At 39.8% G+C, this 19,857-nt stretch overlaps 2 protein-coding genes across 2 annotated transcripts; both read right to left on the bottom strand.

The window, feature by feature from the left end:
* Positions 1 to 194: 194 nt before the first annotated feature.
* LOC137582163 (uncharacterized) lies at positions 195 to 1,705 on the bottom strand. Its single transcript, XM_068296611.1, is given in 5 exon segments — positions 195 to 337; positions 340 to 461; positions 708 to 820; positions 1,509 to 1,542; positions 1,641 to 1,705. Coding segments are annotated over 5 exon segments (477 nt in total).
* Positions 1,706 to 3,247: 1,542 nt separating this feature from the next.
* On the bottom strand, positions 3,248 to 18,775 carry LOC137582162 (putative uncharacterized protein DDB_G0292438). Its single transcript, XM_068296610.1, has 5 exons — positions 18,630 to 18,775; positions 10,261 to 10,336; positions 8,583 to 8,715; positions 3,405 to 3,495; positions 3,248 to 3,329 (listed from the first exon to the last, which is right to left on the bottom strand). The coding sequence occupies exons 1-5, from the start codon at positions 18,773 to 18,775 to the stop codon at positions 3,248 to 3,250; spliced, it is 528 nt and encodes a 175-aa protein (XP_068152711.1).
* Between the last annotated feature and the right edge of the window lie 1,082 nt (positions 18,776 to 19,857).

Genomic DNA, 19,857 nt, shown 5'->3' with positions numbered 1-19,857 from the left:
TATCTATAGAAAACTACAAAAAATAGTTTTCCCTTTTGTATTTGGTTGTTTTAACTAATATATCCGCTGTATACCCTCCAAAACACTGTCTATAACAATAAGAAGAGTAGCCAGCACAGCGGTAACAACAAACAGACGAAAAAATGGGGAAAAAAACAAAACAAAAAAGAAATGGAAATACTAAAAGAGCCTGACTAGAAATCCCACGGCAGGAAGTGCTGCCGCTGCCTCTGACAGGAGCAGCGGCAACGGCAATAGTAGCTCCGCGGCTTAGCTGAGACTTTGCGCCCACGCTCCATGTGTTTATGACTTTGAATTGCAACTTCATCCGCCGGGGTGGCCACCATTCGCTACCGTTCGCTGTCGAGTGCAATGATGGCGGCGCATAGCGCGCATTGTGACGCGAAATGGCGTTGAGTTGAATAATCCAACATGGCGTTTTGCCGCCGATGCCCGGAGCCCTGTATTTGTGTTTATGTGTGAGTCTTACTCTTTCTGTGTGTGTGTGTGTGTGTGTGTGTGCTATGTGTGTTGTGTTCTGTTCTGTTGTGTTGTCTGTTTCCGGCAGCCGGATAAAAAACTTGGCGTTAAAGTGTTAATATTTTTTGAGTTTTGAGAGCATAGTCGACGTCGCCGTTGCCGCCACCGTCGTAGTCTGGCAGGACATGCAAATGCAGAGGACGAGAACTACATAGTATAAGGGCTACGAGAACGACAGCTTCGACGTTGTTTCCCCTCGACGCTGACACTTGTTCAATTCAAATAGCACGCCAGAGCACCGACATTGATGCCCTCGTACGGGCCAGGCTTTGGCCTGCTGCTAGGCCTGAACTCTATCCGGACTCTGAGTGGCATGCCGTGCCACTGCCGGTGCCAGGCGAGCCGCATTTATGTTATCTTTAATTTTCATGACGAAATTGGCCGTACGAGTCCAATTCAAATTGGCAATCTACAAGCTTATTTATTTTGATATGGTATACACACATGTACATGATGCCAACCAAACAGTCAGTCAGTCAGTCAGTCAGTCATTGCCCTTCCAATAGGCTATAGCTACCTATATATACTCATGTACACATTTATGTATTTTTATTAAAAATTTAACAAACTTTACTTTATTGAAGATGACGTTATTTCACTCGATTGAGTTACTCAAATTAGATGGTTTAATTATCTCATCATGCATTGTATTTTCTCTGGTTAAACTTTAAAGCCAAAGTATTAGCATATCGAATTGCATTCTCCACTTAGATTTGGCTGTTTAACTAACCGATTTCTGTTACCAATTAAAATAACGCACAACGGTTTAACGTTTAACTAGACTGAATACAGTCATCCTTTATGGGGCTCAGGAAATCGTCTTATATTCTATAAAGTAAAGTAAATACAATCCAATTTATTAATATAAATCCAATATTCCATAAAAATAAAACATTTAACATATTCTAAATATATGCAATAAAAAGGCTTCATCGATGCTTACTTGTTTTTGTATGTTTTATTCTCACTAAATGTCCGATGGTCCGCAAGATGTCCTCCAAACTGTCCAGAGGTTATGTCTACAGGACATTTTCCAAAACATTTGGTTAGACTGTGGATCAGATATCCGTTTTCATTTGTGGAATTCACTTAAAAAATACTTATCGAACAGCTTGATACGATGAATGTTGACTTTGGCCGACAGCGGGTCAGCCAGCTTGGTCATGTCACATTAACCATACGCACTGTGTGCATTCCGCATAACTGCAGGCCAAGCAACCCAAGGACCCAATAACCCAAACAGCGGATTCAACAAACCAATCCCATGTCCAGGCAAACAGCAGCAGTAGCAGTAACAACATCAACAGCAACAACAACAACTACAACAGCTGCAGCTACAGCTACAGCAAAGTAAATTGTCAGTCAGTGGCATTTAAAACCAGTTCGCATCAATTTAAACGGACATATGCTTAACTTTACTTACGTTGATTTTTGCAACTTGGCCAGCAAAAGTTGCCGGTAGTTGCAGGTAGTTGAAAAGTTGCCTGCCCGCCAGGCTATGGCCCCTCTCTGGCAATGCCCCTGGCCAAAGAGCATTTCTGCTCCCAGCCCGTACTTTTCAGCTGACTGAAGTGCTTTGCACATTGACAGCGTTAATTAACTTTTAATTTAATTTCGCGTAAATGAGTTTTTACTGTCAGCGCGCATTGCTTTATTTAAGCTGACAAAAAAGCAATTTGCAATGCAAGAATTTTTTTCCTCTCATTTCTTTTTTTCGGTTGGATAGGAGGAGACGAGGGTGAGCATTGGGGCCCAGGCGATAGTGGGAATGGGGGAGGCGGAGGTATCGGAAGATGGGGGTAGTGAGTATGCTTTTAAGCGCGGTTTTCAAATGTGGCTGTGGCAGCGGCAGTGACTGCAGCAGCAGCAACAGCGACGCTGTCAGCAGCCAGTGTCAATTTATGCCGCCAAAGTGAAAATCCAAACTGAAAGATTTATGTATGCGACATACAGACACGCATACATATGCATATACCTCCACATATATGTATATATGGACATACATATAAATATATTATTTATATATATTTTTCGTTGGCAAATGTGATTTATACCCAAATCTCCAGCAGCAGCAGCAACAAGCGATGGCTGTGCGTGTGAAATATTTTGCAGCGTTTGAGTTTTTCTCTCCCCCAGTTTTTCTTTTTTAAATTCAATTTCCAACATCGACTGAGCCGACACAAGTGCAGAGCTAACGATACCGCCAACCAATGCCAACGATGTCGAATCCAATGCCAACGACAGCCGTTGCATAAATAAACGCTTTAGACCACTGTGCAGACAGTGGGTTGCGGAGAGACACGTGCAGTTGAGGGGGGTCAGTGGGTAGGGTCAGGGCAAAGAAGGGCCCGAAGTCGCATGCTATACAGAAGGTGTGTGTTTTATTAATTGCCAGCGCCAATGCCACAGCCGCCGCAGCAGCCGCCACGAAGAGAAATATGCTAGCAATGCACGCATGCGGTTCGCTCTTTTTCTACCCATCTCGACCGTCTCCTCCTTTCCTCACACCATCCATCACACTCCTTCTTCTGCCGTATATGTATGTAGCACTTCACTTGGCGGAACGAGTCTGATGACTGCCCGGTAGGGTATATCGTTAATGAAAACTGATTCTAGTGTCATTAACGTGAGAGCTTTTCAGACCAATGGCAACACGTTCAAGTGCAGCAAACGGCATTTTCATCACTCTGAGTCTGTTTCGCTGCCTCTATCCACTAACATACACTGCTTCTCCGCCCATCTCTATCTCCTCCTCCCGCTGCTGCTCTGGCATCTCCTCGATGGCATTGCTGCAAGGCATGACGAGTCATTTAAACTGATGCGACGCCGGCTGAGTGAACAACTGATTGCGTCCTGCTTCTCACTCATTGTCTCTGGCCTTGTCTTCATTCTCGTCCACGTCCTCGTCCTCGTCCTGATTCTCGTTCTCACTCTCGTTACAGCACCCGCTGACGACTTAATGACAGCCATACAAAATACGACATCGGTGCGAAAATTGCAAGGCAACGCTGTTTTCGATGATTACCTTTTAATGCATATATAAATTCTCCACAGAAATTCTCAGCGACGACCTTCAGATACCGTACACAAAAGAAGACTTTCAAAAAGCAATTACCTTTAATTAAAATTTAGTTCAAAGCATATTTAATATTATAACCAATAAGTAGATAAAATAGATTGCGAAACTATTTTCAACTTTTTTAATGCCCTTATACACCCAAATTGGGTGTTAACCTTTCCTTAAATACCTTTCCATCATATCATGGGCAATGCTCAGTGGCTCGTTTTACTAAAGCTTAAGTCAAAAATCTATAACTTCTTAATTATGGGTTTTCTTTTTTCATTTTCACAACGTTACAGCTTTATATGAGAATGTGAATATATGATGTATATATATTTTTGAAGTCCTTGTAAAGTCCCTAAGACTTTCCACTTTTTAGTTCCAATATGTCTTAAAACTCAAGAACTCAAGGAAGTAGAAAAATCTCTATTCAAAGTATTAGTTTTTATAAATTGAGTAGTTAGCCCTATAAAGTGCTCGAATAATAAGAATAATTTTAAAAAATTAACATAAATTCATAAAGTGCCCACAATGAAATTTGTATAAAATGTATTTATAGGGTATAATTATAACAAAATAATGCTACATAAATATGTGCATACACATATGTATGTATAATACACAAAAAAAAAGAGGAAAACAAGAAGATAAAACAAAGACAACTCAGGCCTCCAACAAGCTGCCAACAACATGGCCCGAAGGGGTATCGAGCCGTGGAAACCGGGATCTGGACAGAGCTCTGCCATGGTATGGCATGTGTAAATGACGCTTAAAATTGAAAAATTAAATGAGAAATTATTATGTGTGGCAGCAACGCAGAGAGGCAGAGACAGAGTATGTAATGGCGCCCACTGGGACACACATGACTGTTCATGGGTGTGTGTGTGTGTACGTGTGTGAAGCGTCATTAAATTAATTTGTCAAATATGTATAAAATAATAAATTACCTTTTTGTCAGTTATATATATATATATATAAACTGGGGCAGGACAGGACAGGACCGGACAAAGCGGTATCCAAAAGTCAACTAGCATAAAAAATTATGATGTGTAAAGAGCCAACACATAAAAACAAAAAAAAAAACATACTCGTACAGCAAATGTACGAAAAACCTGTGGACCAGTGTTGGCAACAACTGGCCATAAATTGGCCAAGAGCGGGTTTCGCAACAGCAAGGGAAGGGTGTCGAATGATGAGGAGGGGTCGACAAATTGCCAACCTGCTCTGCTCATCGTGTATCGCTTAATAGAAGTGCCAACCGATGCACGTCACATGTTCTCTGGGCATTTTTATTGCACCAGGTTGAATGGTGGCCGAAAGTTGAATGATTTATGATTTATTCAATGCAACAGCAAAATACGTGAATTGTGTGACTTTGTGTCTGTTAAATTATTTTTTAATGTGTCTATTAAAAAATACAACAGCTGCATCAACAACTGACAGCGGCAACAGGAACGACAATATCAACAACCCAATGATACAAGCAACCAAAATGAGAGCAACAAATTGTTGGCTTCTCCAATTGGATCAACTATCGTATCGTAGTTAGTTACAGGGGCCAGAGGAAACTATTGTTGGATCTAGGGCTTGTGCTAGGATGGTTGAGCCTCAGGCTCAACACGGTGTCTGACTCCCGTCGGCCGTGGGCCGCCGTGTTGGGGATTTGGCGCCGGCATTAACATGGAACCAATATAAATGGCATGCCAAATTGTAGTGGATGAACAAATTTGCCGCTTCATATGCGAGCGGGCAATAAAAACTTGTATGGCCAGAGCCGAATGCGATTTAGTGGGGCATTTGTTTTAAATTACCCTGGCGTGTAAGTGATGAACAAGTGAATACTGCAAATTGAACAGTCAGACTGGCCGAACACCCAAAAAAACAACAAACCAAATGAGTGCTAAACTAGTTTACATTTTCCCTTTTTTTCTCTCTCTCTCTTTTTTGAGGGGATGCGATCAGAGGCGAACAATGAACTCGCCCTCAATTCACGGCAAGTGGATAACCAATGAAAACCATTGCGGTTGATGGTATACCAACAAATGCATTATTTATATAAGGGAATTTCAAGTAGATTTAAGTCAACAACAACAACAAAAAACCCTTTATATGATGAGGAATCAGAATTATGCCATTCCACCTTTTGAAATATATTTCTTTATGTATTTACCATCAACAAAAATCAATTTTTCTTATTTAGAAGCATTTTGGACTTTTAGATTTAGTAATCGTTATTATTTCAGCAGATCGTTCAGGATTATTTAGAATATTAAAGTCAATCCTATGAGGAAGACTATTTCAAGGTGGACAAAATGCGGCGAGGGCTGTAAATACTTTCAGACTTTGGTCAGGAATCTCTTAACCTTTTATATAGGAAATCAAACCAAAATTGTTTTTCCTTGCTATAATTGTAAGATTCAACTCCCATTTTCAATACTTGTAATGTAAATTTAAGTGCTTGTGTCTAACATTCAGAATATGATTATCAATCATATGACAATAACTGAGATATTTACAAAAAACATGTTTGTTTCTTTAGTACCAAACCAATCTAGACTATTTTTTGCTGTAAAGTTTGATAATTTAAGTCAGAAATTATGAGATTAAATAGAGAAGAATTTGTTGAAATACTTCTTAAAGAATCTCTTGGAAGTTAACAGAAATTATCGACACAAAGTCAATTTCTTAACTATTTCCCTTTTATATGCCAACTCTTTCAATATTATCGAATATATACCAACAGCATTCTGCACTTGTAAACACTTTCTGAGTGCCTTTAATCAATCATTTGTTTTGAATGCTCTAAGCCTTTCACTTGGAAATTAACTCAACTTGGCACTCTCCTAACGTTTACACACAAAGTGTGGCACATCAAACCATTTTGGTTATTAAGTAATCAAATAATGATCCCATTCCTCCCTCTCCCTGTCACTCTCTCCCTTAGCCTCACACATATCATTCATGTGTCGATGTCAATACTTTGCCGCCAGCGAGCTGTCATCGTCCAAATCCCAAGTAAACAACTGTTCAAAAGAATACAACGCTAAAATGTTTACACAAACCAAAAAACAAAAACCGGTCATGGTAATGACCAACTAAGAAAATCCGTTTACCCAAGTACTTAACCGCCGCCAGAATATGGGGAAGTGTGGGGCATCCATTTGGCTATCAGGCAAAATATTAATTTTAAAAAATGTTCAAATGAAATGGATTAGTTTTGTGGGGCCATTAAGGGAAATTTTGTCATAACAAGGCAACTAAATTAAAAGCAAACCCAATTATACATGATAACCCAAAAAGAGACAGCAGTAGAGTTGGAGCTACGAATGTTGGATATATAAACCAATGGGCAAATTCAGACATTAAGAGGCGAAAAACCCCAACTAAATCCTATAATTAAGCATTTATGCATGTCCTGGTTGTCCTTCTGCGTGCTTGTGATGTATTAATTTAGAGGAAAAACCACCGGTAACAGCCATGCTTGTACACCTACAACAACACTAAAGGCAACAGCAACCACATTGTCGACAATGAGAACCAGCAACCAGAAACCGGCAACTGGCATTGGTCACAATTACAGCACCCGCCCAGGATATGGGCTAGAGTGTGGGTACAATCAGGGTAAGTAGGGGGGAGTTGGGGTTGGTGGGGCAGCAACAGCAAAACTATTTCACAGCTAAAAATGCTGTTATGCGTTTATATTAACACGGATATGCTCACTCACACACAACCAGCCCTCCCACACACTCACACACACACATACTTACATTAACAAGCACGTAGGATGCAAAATAACTAGTACCATTGGAGCAGAAAAAGTATCAGTGATACGAATCATATGCGGCATCCCCCAAAAAACAGAGACTAAGCCCTCCCCTACAGATACCACTACTCACACACACGCACACATATTCTAACATGCAGGTAACCAAGCTCAAAGCACGAGCGTTTCTACTGAAGTCACAGAATAGTTTTTCTTCGTTGCATATTTCAAAAGTTATAGCCAGTTAACTTTTTTCTTAAGATGATTTTAAGTGACCAAAGAATTCCTAGAAACATTTGTTACCTCCCAAGCAAAAATATCGTAAAATTGTGGAAAGGAATTAGGCTAAAAGGGAGTGAAATTTTAATGTAAACAATTTTTAATCTAATAAAATCCCTAGACAGAAATTAAGAGACTGGAACACATCTAAATCTCTAAACTAGGCTCAATAACTCAACTGAATCCATATGATTAAATAAAATAAAGTTACCCTTGCATAATTAAGAGGACAAACACGTTATAGATAATATATGGATCTTCCCTCGGCTCATATGTACATGTCACACGCTAAATAGTTTGCCAGTATGTATTAAAGGCAACGTGATGCGGTGGACTAGGAGGAATAGAGCATAGACAACGCATCCTTTGTACTTACCTGCATGGGACGTTGGTAAAAGTTAGTTACGAGTGCGAACAATGATATTACGTAAAATATTTTGAAACTAGTGCGTTCTATTCTGTTGCTGCTTCTGTTACCGAAGCTGTTTCTGCTACCCACCATATCCTGGCTCTTTTCTATTATTGTTGTCCTTACGTGTGAGTGTGTGTGTGTGTGTGTGAGAGGGTGAGAGTAGGGGCTTGGTAAAGGACTTTTGCGGCCATGTGGCATGTGACAGCAAAGCACTGGTGACTCCGACTCCACCTTTGCCGTAATTGTGTGGCACATGATCCCGTAGTTCGTTGTTCGCTGGTTGGTATAGCACCCTTTTTACAGTAGGTCCCACAGCAAAGCTTAGCTAAACGAAGCAATAGTGTGAGTGAGGTGGGGGGCAATAGGGGGGGGGCAAGCAGTGCAATAACCACAATTTCAGATTGAGATGGAGCTCGGAGAAAGAGGTGCTCAAGCATTTCACAGGTACCCTAACCCCAGCCTAAACGTAAGTTCATTACGTTTTGGCTTTGTTTTTGGACTAATTAAATTTGAATGACTATTTTCACTTAAAAACTTTTTGCCCGACTCGGTGTCAGTGTCGGTGTTGGTGTCGTTGTTGGTGTCGTTGTTGGTGTCGTTGTTGGTGTCGGTGTCGGTATCGTTGCGACTGCTGTTGCTGGCATTGGCGCGAAGTTTTGTCTAAATGTCGACTCGTGGACGGCCAGATAGGTTTTTGCTGGGGTTGTTTGGGTATTTGCTTGCTTTTGCGTAGCTCTTGAATGAGACATAAACAATGTGGCTGCCACCCTCACACCAGACCCAGACTCAGACCCCCAAGCAGATACAGAAACAGACTCACAACCCCAAAAAACCCAAGCTAAACCCAAACCCACGTTGTTAGCCACCTCTTGCCCCTGTATTCTATGGCCACCAGCAATACAAAATGCCAAAGTGTCGCACGGGTGTCACACAAAATATTAGAAATGATACTTAACCACAGAATTGCAGAGCTTTTCTGTTCTGTTGACTGTTCAACTTGGTTTGTAAGCCGGGTATGGGAGTTAATTGTTTGACAGGGGCAAAAACCATTTGCTCCCTTCCTTCTTCATTTTATATATACTTTTATTCCTTTTTTTTCAATTCCTTGCTAGGGAATTTGAAATGGCAAAAGAGAAGCAAATGGCAAACCGGAAACGTGCCGCACACCGGATATAAGCCACGTTGACTGCAGCAGCAGCAGCAGCATTAAACGGCAGAACAATGCTCAAAAGTCCTTTCAATTAAAAGGGGGAATAAATCCATTTCTGGCGAATCCACTTAATGATTTAGTTATAGATTGATGCAAATTAGATGAATTGACAAATCTTTATTGTGTTTCAACTTAATGCAAATTAAATCGCCCACCCATTCTCTCTCTCTCTCTCTCTCATTCACATTCGCTTTTTGCCTTTTCATTTGCTATTTAAATGGCCTCCGGCATAATAGATATTAATGGATTTCATGCCATCCAGCAAATATTAAACCAATAATTTTCAATACAAGTATATACATATATCCACAAACAATACACGAGAAAAAACAAAACAATCAACAATCTCATGCCCTGGAATAAAAACAAAAAGAAAGTAGAATTATTTAGAATTTTTATATAGAAATAGTAATGTTGTCAAATGATACGAAAAGTAAGAGTAGTTTCGAATTGCAATCTTCTTCTTGGTTGTTTCATATTTAGAACTTTTGTTTTATCAACTCTGCTGTACATTTCCTGTTCACTAATGAAACTTTAAGGAGTTTGTATGAGAATCATAAAAGAATTAGTAATGAACATGCCCTATGCATTCAGGAGAAAGAAACTGTCAGGAAAAGAACTTAAGGATTCCTCAGGGAGTTTCCAACTAAATTTCGCCAGAAATTCATTAGCAGAGTTCAAGGGTGGGCAAAAAAAGGGAAAATAGTAAAACTAAATCGCCATCAGCGGAGTTCAATCTTGACAAGGACGATTTCTAGCTCCTGTTTGCAGTTTAAAAGTTCGAAAACGTTGGCTGGACTCGACTCTGACATTGTCGAAGTCAAGGAAACACATTTGCTTGCCGTTTTTGTTCAGTGTGAAAGCGGTTGAGCGTACAGAAAAAAAAAAACACAATAAAATTAATAATAATAAGGAAGAAAAAAATTGTAAATCGACAAACACCACATAAATAAATGAAAACCTATAAGCGATCCGTTTCATAGCTGTTCGCGTACCGTGATGTAGTTGTTGTTGTTGTTGTTGTTGTTGTTGCTGTTGCTGCGGTTGCTATTGCTGTCTGCCAGCAATAGGCTTGAAAATCAATAACAAACATTGTTCATGTTCTGTTCGACCAAATAGTAACAACAACTACAAAAGATAACTTGGTTGTGGTATACAAAAATTTAATTGTGTTGAAATGAAATGAAATTGTGTGCAGTTGTTGTTGGTGTTGTTATTATTGCTGTTGTTGCTGGTCAAGTTGCAGCCTCAGCGACCACAGAAAATCGCTCAAATCAATTAAGCGCAAAATTTCATAAATGCGCAAAATTTTAAAGTAAATACGGGTTTAATGAATTTACACACACATGAGCGAAACTGTACACTGTCTGTCTTCAAAAATATATATGTATAGTCATGTATGTACATATGTAAGTAGGTCGATACCTATATATATCTACAGTGGCAGATCTATAAGTTAATTTTACCAAGTACACTATTTTGAAGCCCACAGATCCGTCACTGCATCATTTCCAATTGGTTATTTTATCAAAATATTTGTAATATTAATGAAAGTGCTTACCCTCTTCCAGTATCCAGAGACAAATTGCCGCCATAGCATGGCGATGGTTTAAATGATTTAATTTAATGCTCAAAGTGGCTTTAAAATAATTTTCATCAATAAAATACCCACACATGCACACATAATATTCTCAAATATTCATTCATTCTTCATTCTGATAACTTTGGAAGGAAAAGAAATGAAACATTGCAAACCATTTTTATTTATAATGTCTTAATTAATTTAAAATTGACTTGAGATTTGAACAAAAATAAAATTTATTAAATCAATTTAGTTTCATCTATTGATCAATTAGATTCTCGGCAAAGGTAAAACTGGCATTTATTACAAATTGTAATTTTTTATCAAGATACCATTTGATAGACAATTTATAGTCCCCAGTTGGCAGAGGCAGAAATAGCAATTCAGGTCGCAAGTAAAAACCATCTACAAGCTGCACTCCCTATTGAATATATATAACTTAAATGATAGCCGAATTCCGCAACATTCTAAATACTTACATAGAACGGACAAGTGTGATTGAAATTTGTAAAGTCCAAAAACAAATTTCCAATAAGTATTGCAGTTGGATCGTAGCTTTTTTTCATGAAACGACAGGCATCAACCTTTCTGTTTACCAGAAATGGCTTATACCCGCTGGCCCTTTTTAATACTTGATAATGGGCCGTTATCTCATTGGCCGGATAGAGAAATGTCCCATTGAAATATGCACCGATGCGATTGCGTTTTATTACCTTCAAGCGACAAGTATTTATCACAACCCATGATTGATTATGGCTCAGACACCGAAAATCAGTCAATTTGAATTCAACAGCATTCTGCAGATTAACATTTATTGTGAATCAGGTAAATATATTACACAATATTTGCACAAAAACTTACATTCGATGGCAAATGAAAAATCACAAAAATTGCCAATAGATCAAAAATAAAACCCATTCGCTGCATTTTACCAGAAATATTGATATGTGGGTTGTGGTTTAGAAAACAATTTTCATACAATTTGTACCATGCTTCATTTGATTTTATAATTTGAATATGACAAAACAAAATTTGAATATAATTCAATAATTACACATATCGCAAATCACTCGAAAAAGTGTATATACCTCAAACGGACTTTCAAACTGATGATTTTGACCACTTTTATAGATAACATCAAAAGTATAATCTTAAATGCCTGAGTAAAGGTCAAAATGACTTAATTCAATGGTTCTCTAAAAATTGATCACTTTTCTTGTGCTAAAGTCTAAAATATAAACATATGACTGAAACTTTTCAAAAATTGAAAATTCAATAGTAGACAACTCATATAAGTATTTTAAAGAAAAGATTAAATTAAAACAAGTATTCTGCAATTTTTGTAATTCAAACTAAGTTCTTTGGATTCAGATCCCATTTCGTTTTAGTTTCTAAAGGTTTTCTCACAGTTAGGATTAAGGGATGATAGTTATTATTTACCCAAAAGTGGAAATGAGATTAAAGTTTAGAAATCTTCTTTATACCCTTGCTAAAAGTATATATTAATTTTGAAAAGGAGAGTAGAATAAAAGTAGTGTATATATATTCTTTATCATAAGCGACTAGAAGAGTTGATAAAGTCTTGAATTCTCAGCTATGCGTCGCGTCACCCCAGTTTAAGATTGTAGGCTCTTTAGACTCTTTAGATAAAATGTTTTTTCACTTTGACTTTCCAAGGGTATGCAAACTTCAGCGCGCCTAAAGTTATGTTCGACTCTCTGGTTGTTCCCTTAACTATGGATTTTGGTATTGACACATTTGTCGGATGTCTGATACCAGCATCATCATCCGCAATGCTTTCTGGCCACATCCAACTCGTTACCAAAAAGCTAAACCGGCCAAAATCAAATAAAAAGCTATGGTAATTGGCTGCCTGTTGTTAAATTTTACAATCGTTCTATTCTGTTACCCGAGGGGTTGGGGTTGCAATTTGGTTTTAGTCCGGTGACTAAGGCAAGTTTGCTTTTTTGACAAGCCAACGTAATTCGTGTTCGTTTGTTTATACTTACAAATATATGTATGTATGGTTATATATGGTAATGTATGGCTGCGTGTATATGTACGTAGCTATATTTGTATATATTTGTGGATACTATAATGCGGCACGTAAATGCGCATTAACTGGCTGGGGACAACAGACAAGAGACAGCAATATCAATATCCGTGGGCCTGATTAAAATGAAATATGAACATTAACCGCATTTGTTGAATTATACAACAAAACCGCATATACTGCGTGCAAATACTCACACAATCCGAAAGGGTGTTAGGAGTAATATAGTGGGTGGTGCTCGTGGGTGAACTATGGGCGATTTTGCCACCCCAGTGGGTGTTGCACAGTGGGTGTTGCTATTATTCAGATAATAGTCAAACACACAAAACTGTGGACACGAACATTTAATAATGAAATTGAATTTACAATTATTTTTACACACAAACAAACTCAAATCACCCACCCACACACACACACGTACACCACACAACTACACATGTACACAAGATAAATACATATTTGATTTGTATTAATACCGAACCATCAAAGGAAGTGTTGATGCACGGCAATGGTTTAGGTGAGTGTACACCAGAGTTCAACTTTAATTAAAATCCTTTTGTTTGCTCTTATGCGGTGACCAATTACATAATAATTAATGCTTTATTAAAACCCCACCGACCCACTCCATCTGCTCATTGGACAACAAAACAATGCAATCAACTTGTCTGCCCCTGTCAGGCGTGCCAAGGCAGAAGCAAAACAAAAAATCAACTCAGAAAAATGAAGTAATCCAATGCTCAATTAACACAGACAGTAAAATCTTAAGTAATTGCAATAAAACAGACTACCCTGGAGTACATATTTTACAAAGTTCGCCCACAAAGAGCCAGAGGGAGAAGGGATAGAGAAGGGAAAGCGGAAGTAGCAGGCAAAAAAAAAAAAAAAACGAAAATAAAATAATGCCATAAAATCAACGCGACGACAGCGACAGCAACGAAGACGTTGGGTCGACGATGAGGTAAGTCAGGCAGGCAATCCGCCAAACAGTCAAAGCCCACCCTTGCCCACACCCACTTTGGCCACCACCCCAAATGAAGAGCTTTCACATGTCTGCCACATAAAAATGGAACGCTGTTAAACGCACCGCTGGGAATGGGTTTTCTGTACTCGCCTTGCCGTTGCGTTATGTTGGCCAAGCCGTGCCAAGGATGATGTTTTGGTGTCAGTGTCTAAAAGCGTCAGCGAGAGCATCAAAAATTGCTTATGTTTTCATAAAATGAAGCGCAAACAATTTTTCCACTGAAAAGCATAATAAAAACAAAAAATACAGCAACATGAGGACGAAACGCTAACGTAGAGAAAAAAGAAAGGAGATGAAGAAGAAGTTGGAAATCTTTCTCTTGAACGCTGAGAGGCTGTAATCTGATTTTATTATAATTTTGATTTTGCTTTCTTTTCATAAATTTTATAACAAACTCACGAGGTGTATGCTAAAAACAAAAAAAAAACTCAAGAAGAGAAGGAGGGGAAAAAAACTGAATGAAAGTAAGAAACAAAAATAATAAGAATTGAGCTGAAATAAAAACAAAGCATGCGCGTGCTCCCAACAACCACGAGCAATAATAATAATAATAGCAACAACAACAACATCAACAGTAACAAACAATGCGGTTGCCGACTGAGGTTAACTAAGGAAAAAGGGCACAAACCGTGCCGAGCAGGAGGCAGGAGAGTAAGGATAAGGGAAGGCAGTGGAGTGCAGGACTGAGGTAACTGCTTACATTTTTGGCGTCTGCCAAGCAGGCGTAAAATAATAAACGCGAAATAAAGTGGAAGCCCACAAACAGGAAACCACACACACACACACACACTTGACACACACACACATACATATAAGCATATGAGGTTTTTGTCTCACAAAGCCAGGGCTACACGTGTAGGCCAAGATGGCGCTCGGCTGCTGAGTCTTGTTCTCATCTACATTCTCATTCTCAATCTTGCCACATATCCTTAGCTGGTGCTGTCCTTGCCGTTCCTGCGATGTCCTGGGCTGTGCTCGCCGAAGCGTTTACACTGATTTTCGCTTTCAGTCAATTTTAAAGACAACTTCAAGCCGCATAACCAACCAGCAGAAGCAGCGTCAGCCCATTTTCATTCTGCTACATTTTTAATGAGATTAAAATAGGCTCACACAACAACAACAACAATACGCACACACACACACATATGTTTAGATGAAGCTCATGTAGGTGTATTGTACTTTATGGCAATTTGGGGACTTGTATAAGATTTTTTTAAAGAGTTCAAAGTTGTTGTTACTCGATTTTGCCTAAAAGGTTTTTCAGACTGTGTGTGAGTGTGCGTGTATGAGTGTGGGTGTACGTTTTGTTTTGGTCATGCGGCTTAAATAAAGGGACCTGCAAGCATCCTGCATCCTCCCGGCCACTCATTAATCTACAACGCATTAATTTCTCTGCCGCAAAATCCAATCTAAATTACATAAATCAACAAGCCGTAACAAATCCTGCTGATGGTGGCGGTTGTCGCGGGTCTAATTCGAGTGTTGTTGTGCCACCCTTTCTGTAATTGGGTCACTTGTATGCGAAAAGCAGCGAACTGTTGCATGCCAAGTGGAGGTAGTATGTATGGATGTTCGTATGCACATATTAAGGATACCATGTACTGAGAGAGAGAGAGAGAGAGTAAGAGGGGGTGCCACATGTAGGCTGGCAACTGCGATGCAATCTAACAGCTACTTTGTCAAACGGCAGCTGCCTGCAACGGCAACGGCAATGAACAACAACGAAGAGGATTCCAACTGCATTTCGATTTGGCGCGTCGATTGCACCTAAGCCCCGTGTGGGGGGTCTCGCCCCCCACCATACCCAGATTGTAGCGTTCTAATTAATTAATTGAAATTCATGAATTACACATGGTGGTTGGCATCTGAAGAATGACAGACATTCGAGCAATCCACTCAAAATACTAAACCAGGCCCATAGAGCATTTAATTCGAACTGCCGCCCGCCAACGATGTTGCATATTAATTTGCAATCAAAGCTCAATGGGTTAACACCCACATTTCTTCTCGACTATCTCACCAACTATCTTTCTTTCTTTCACTCTCCCCCACTAAACGCTTTAAACCAAAATAAAAAACAAATGACAGTGTGTGGGGAGGGGGGACAAGGAGAATCAAACGAAAAACCGCAGCGAAAGTAGCTTAGGCATTGGACCGTATTTTAATTTATTAATGGAAATTCATAAAACAGTGTCTATTTGTAACCAGCTACCAATCAGCCAGCTGAACCGTCATAGTTACAAATCCGAATGCGAGCCATTTGAACCACTGCTTAACCCCGAAACATTCCTCCAAAAGACAAGCAGGCAGGCCGACCTCGAACGTCATCTGTGGCTTATCTACGCGTCGCGTAATTTTGATTATTAAGTGGCACTTAATTTAGTAGGCGTGTGCCTTAGCCTTTTCCCAAATCGACACAATATTGAAATTGACAATCTGTATACCGCACACTCACACACAGTCACACACACACACATTAACGAGCTGACATCGAAATCGAAATGCAATCGAACAGGTTCGAGAAACGAATTGAATTGATATCTGGTTTTTTTACTTAGACACCATCAACACCAGCACTCAGGGGCCAAATCGGGTCAGGTTCCCGTGTTGGCCATTAGGGAAACGCCGGTAGCCGCATATAGGCACATATTGAACACTATTGATTAAGAAATTCATGATAAATTTCCTCGAGATAAGGCAAAAATGAAAGGTTTTTATTTTTAACGGTCCCCAGTTGCCGGTTTGCCATAATTAAATACAACAGTCAAGTAATTTTCATCAATATTGATATATGATCAATGTTAAACTAAAGCTTTCGACTATAAAGATAACTTTCCCAATAAATATACATACTATGCATATGATTATAGGAAGATCAAGTATATCAAGTATAAGTTGTGGAAAACAAAGTTAGAAAATGTCCCTTAAACCTTAAACTTTATAAATAATTAAAACAAAAATACTTATACAATTCAAACTTTTTTCTAACAAGAGTCTTGACAGTTTAAATCAAGTTTTTTGCGCCAATATTTTCCACTTGACTGTTGGTACTTGAAATTGCCGTTTCTGTATAATACAATCAACTTTGTGACAACATGATTGTGCCCAATTTCGCAAAAAAGGGTTGTGCCCGCCTCGCTTATATAAGCCAACTAGCTATGTACATACATACATAGTACCTCTAGCCATGGTTGAAGAGGTGACGGCTGGCAGGCAGGCAGGCGGGCAGACAGGCTAAATTTTTAGTTCCTCTTCCTGGCAAGTGGCCCAAATGTTGGCCTAGTCAGTGGAAAATATTTTCAAAACATTACGGCAACTCATATTACACGCTAAAAAAGGAAGAAGCTCTAACAAATTTTCGAACTAGACACTCGTACTCTTAGTTTTCGAAAAGTCAGTTCTCTTTGGCTTGAATATCGTAAAATTTCAAGAGAGACACTCAGAAGCATATTAAGAGAGCATTCGAAGAGAAGCAATTTCGAAAAAGCGATGGCAAACAAGAAGAGATTCGGTTATTTTTGTCGTTCTTGTTGTCGCTGTCGTTATAGTCGTCTTTATATGCGAAAGTCACGGACATCAGGCACAGGACTAAGGAGCATGGAGCAGAAGAGTGGCTTTAAATGGATACATGTAAGGGTATGTGTGTGTGTGTGAGGGTTTGTGTGTCGGCATGTGCGAAAAGCATGGATGTAGGCCAATGGGTAGACGACGACGACGACAACTACTATACTAGTACACGAGCAACAACAAAGCAGCAGTGACAGTAGGCAGAGGCAGAGGCAGAGGCAGTAGCAATGGCAGCGGCAGCTAGAGCGCGCGCCATAGTATGCCACACAAATGTTGAATAGTTGCGGAAGGTTATGAATTTCCGTGAGAAATTACTACAAGTAATATGTGAGTGGTATATGGGCACACGAGGATACATACAAACAAACGTGTGTATGTATGTAAAATGTTTCAGTATCTGTATACTCGCTAAATGTGTGTGTGTGTGTGTGTGTAAGACTATTCTTGGTCCTTCTCCTGCCCTGGCATTGTTGTTGTTATATTCCACTCGGTTCGCTCGTGTGTGGCCAAGTGAGGCGTTATATGCCTCATTCTCATTTTCAGAGTTGTCGCTGCTGCTGCTGCTGCTGCTGTGTGTGTGTGTTCATGTGTGCATGCTGATAACAATGTTGCACTTGCTAATGCATTAATTTTAATGTAACGCATTCGGCTCAGATACACATAGTTTTGACTGTGCCAATGTTAACCAAGTTACTACCGTTGTCAGCTCACAGCTCACTTAATTATATGAATGCCGGCCAAACTAGTCACAAAGGTCACAAGTCACCGACTGACAAGACTTTGGGGTTATCCATCTTGCTTCCGATGTGCCTTGGCCTTTCTACTTTTGTACTAACATCCTCTCGCTTATCCTTTTTCTTTTTTTTCCCTTGTCGAGATAATGCTTATGCACAAAACTCTGGCAAAGTGTCGTGCTCATCATTATCGCTTTTGTTTTAAACTGCTGCTGATGTTGCTGATGCTGCTGTTGCTGTTGTTGCTATTGCCAGTGGCCCCACAGCAACGAAAGAATCCTTTGCTCCTTTGGTTCTGTCCTGACACTTTTGTGACATTGTGCAAATGAATAATTGTGCTTTTCTTTGCTGCCAGCAACATCCCCATTCTTAGTCTATGCCACGGACCAAGACCAGGCCAGTCCGACCACAACAACTGCACATCCGTTCCACATCGCTCGCTCAATGTCTCATCGTCGTCATCATCATCATCGCCATCATCATCATCATCGTCGTCTCCACACTCATTGTCGCCTTCGTTATCCTCCTGGTTGTCATCAGCCTCGTTGCTCATTCGCGCTGGGCCGTTGCCTTCTTCATCATTATCATCATCCGGTTGGGTCTGGGCCTGCCATGGCCGTCTAACCGCAACAAAACAAGCAGCTAAACAGTCGCTTAGCCAGCCTGACTAAACTGACCCCTTTTCAATGCACATCCATTGGATATGGCCATCTCTCCACTTCTGCTTCCATTTCCTTTCCCCCCATCCCTGTTGCCATCTTCGTCTACGTCAGCGTCAGAGTCGCCGCTGTTTGCCATTCATTTTGTTTCTGTTTGCGCTTTGATTGACGGAGCAGCGCCAAGAGCCTGAGTGCCGTGCTGATGTTGGAGCTGTGTTGGGTTTGAGTTTGAGGGGCTGGTGCTGGGGCTGGGTTGAGCTGGACTGGTCTCGCTGCATGTCCTTGCGCTTGTCCTTTTTGCAAAACCAATGCCATTGCGCTTTTCCAGCGTTATTAATGATTTTTCCAAAGTTTTCGCTACATTTTATGCTCCATCTTCTACTTGCTTCGTATACACGAAGAGTGAAGAGGGATCCGGATACTATTGCTATTGTTTTTGTTGTTGTTATTGCCGTATTGTTGATTGTTCTTTTATCTCGTCGCCGTCAATTCGTAGCGTTATATTGCTGTGTTCCATTTGACTTTGGGTTTTGAATTTCCGCCCCATCCCATGGGGGCTGGGGCTGGGGCAATGGCTACTGTTTCTACAGCTTCTCTTTTAGCTTCTGTTTTTGGTGTTTGGCCAACGTATTACGCTTATTTGCCCAGTTTTGGTTTCACTTCCTCTCTCTCGCACTCTTTTGGTATTGTTTACTGTCTCCTCTTGCTTTTTGCATCTCAGTTATTTTTCCTGCTTACTAGCCATTTCCGTCTAGATAAATACTTGTCAATCAGTTATTAATTGCTTTTCAAATTTATTGAATTTGCGGTTTAATGCAATCTTGAATCTCATTCAGTTCAGTTTTCCCTCTCCATGTGCCCGTCCTTCTTTGATTGGCAGGCAAATGTTTGCTAGAGTTTTTTGTCTGGACGATGTATTTTTTTGGTTTTCTGTTGCCCCACCCCTTTCGCTCTTGTATTGCAACTCAAGCTTCAT

Source organism: Drosophila tropicalis, unplaced genomic scaffold, assembly GCF_018151085.1.
Source record: "Drosophila tropicalis isolate 14030-0801.00 unplaced genomic scaffold, ASM1815108v1 contig_859, whole genome shotgun sequence".
NCBI classification, from domain to species: Eukaryota; Metazoa; Arthropoda; class Insecta; order Diptera; family Drosophilidae; genus Drosophila; species Drosophila tropicalis.
This window is presented reverse-complemented; position numbering and strand designations above follow the sequence as displayed.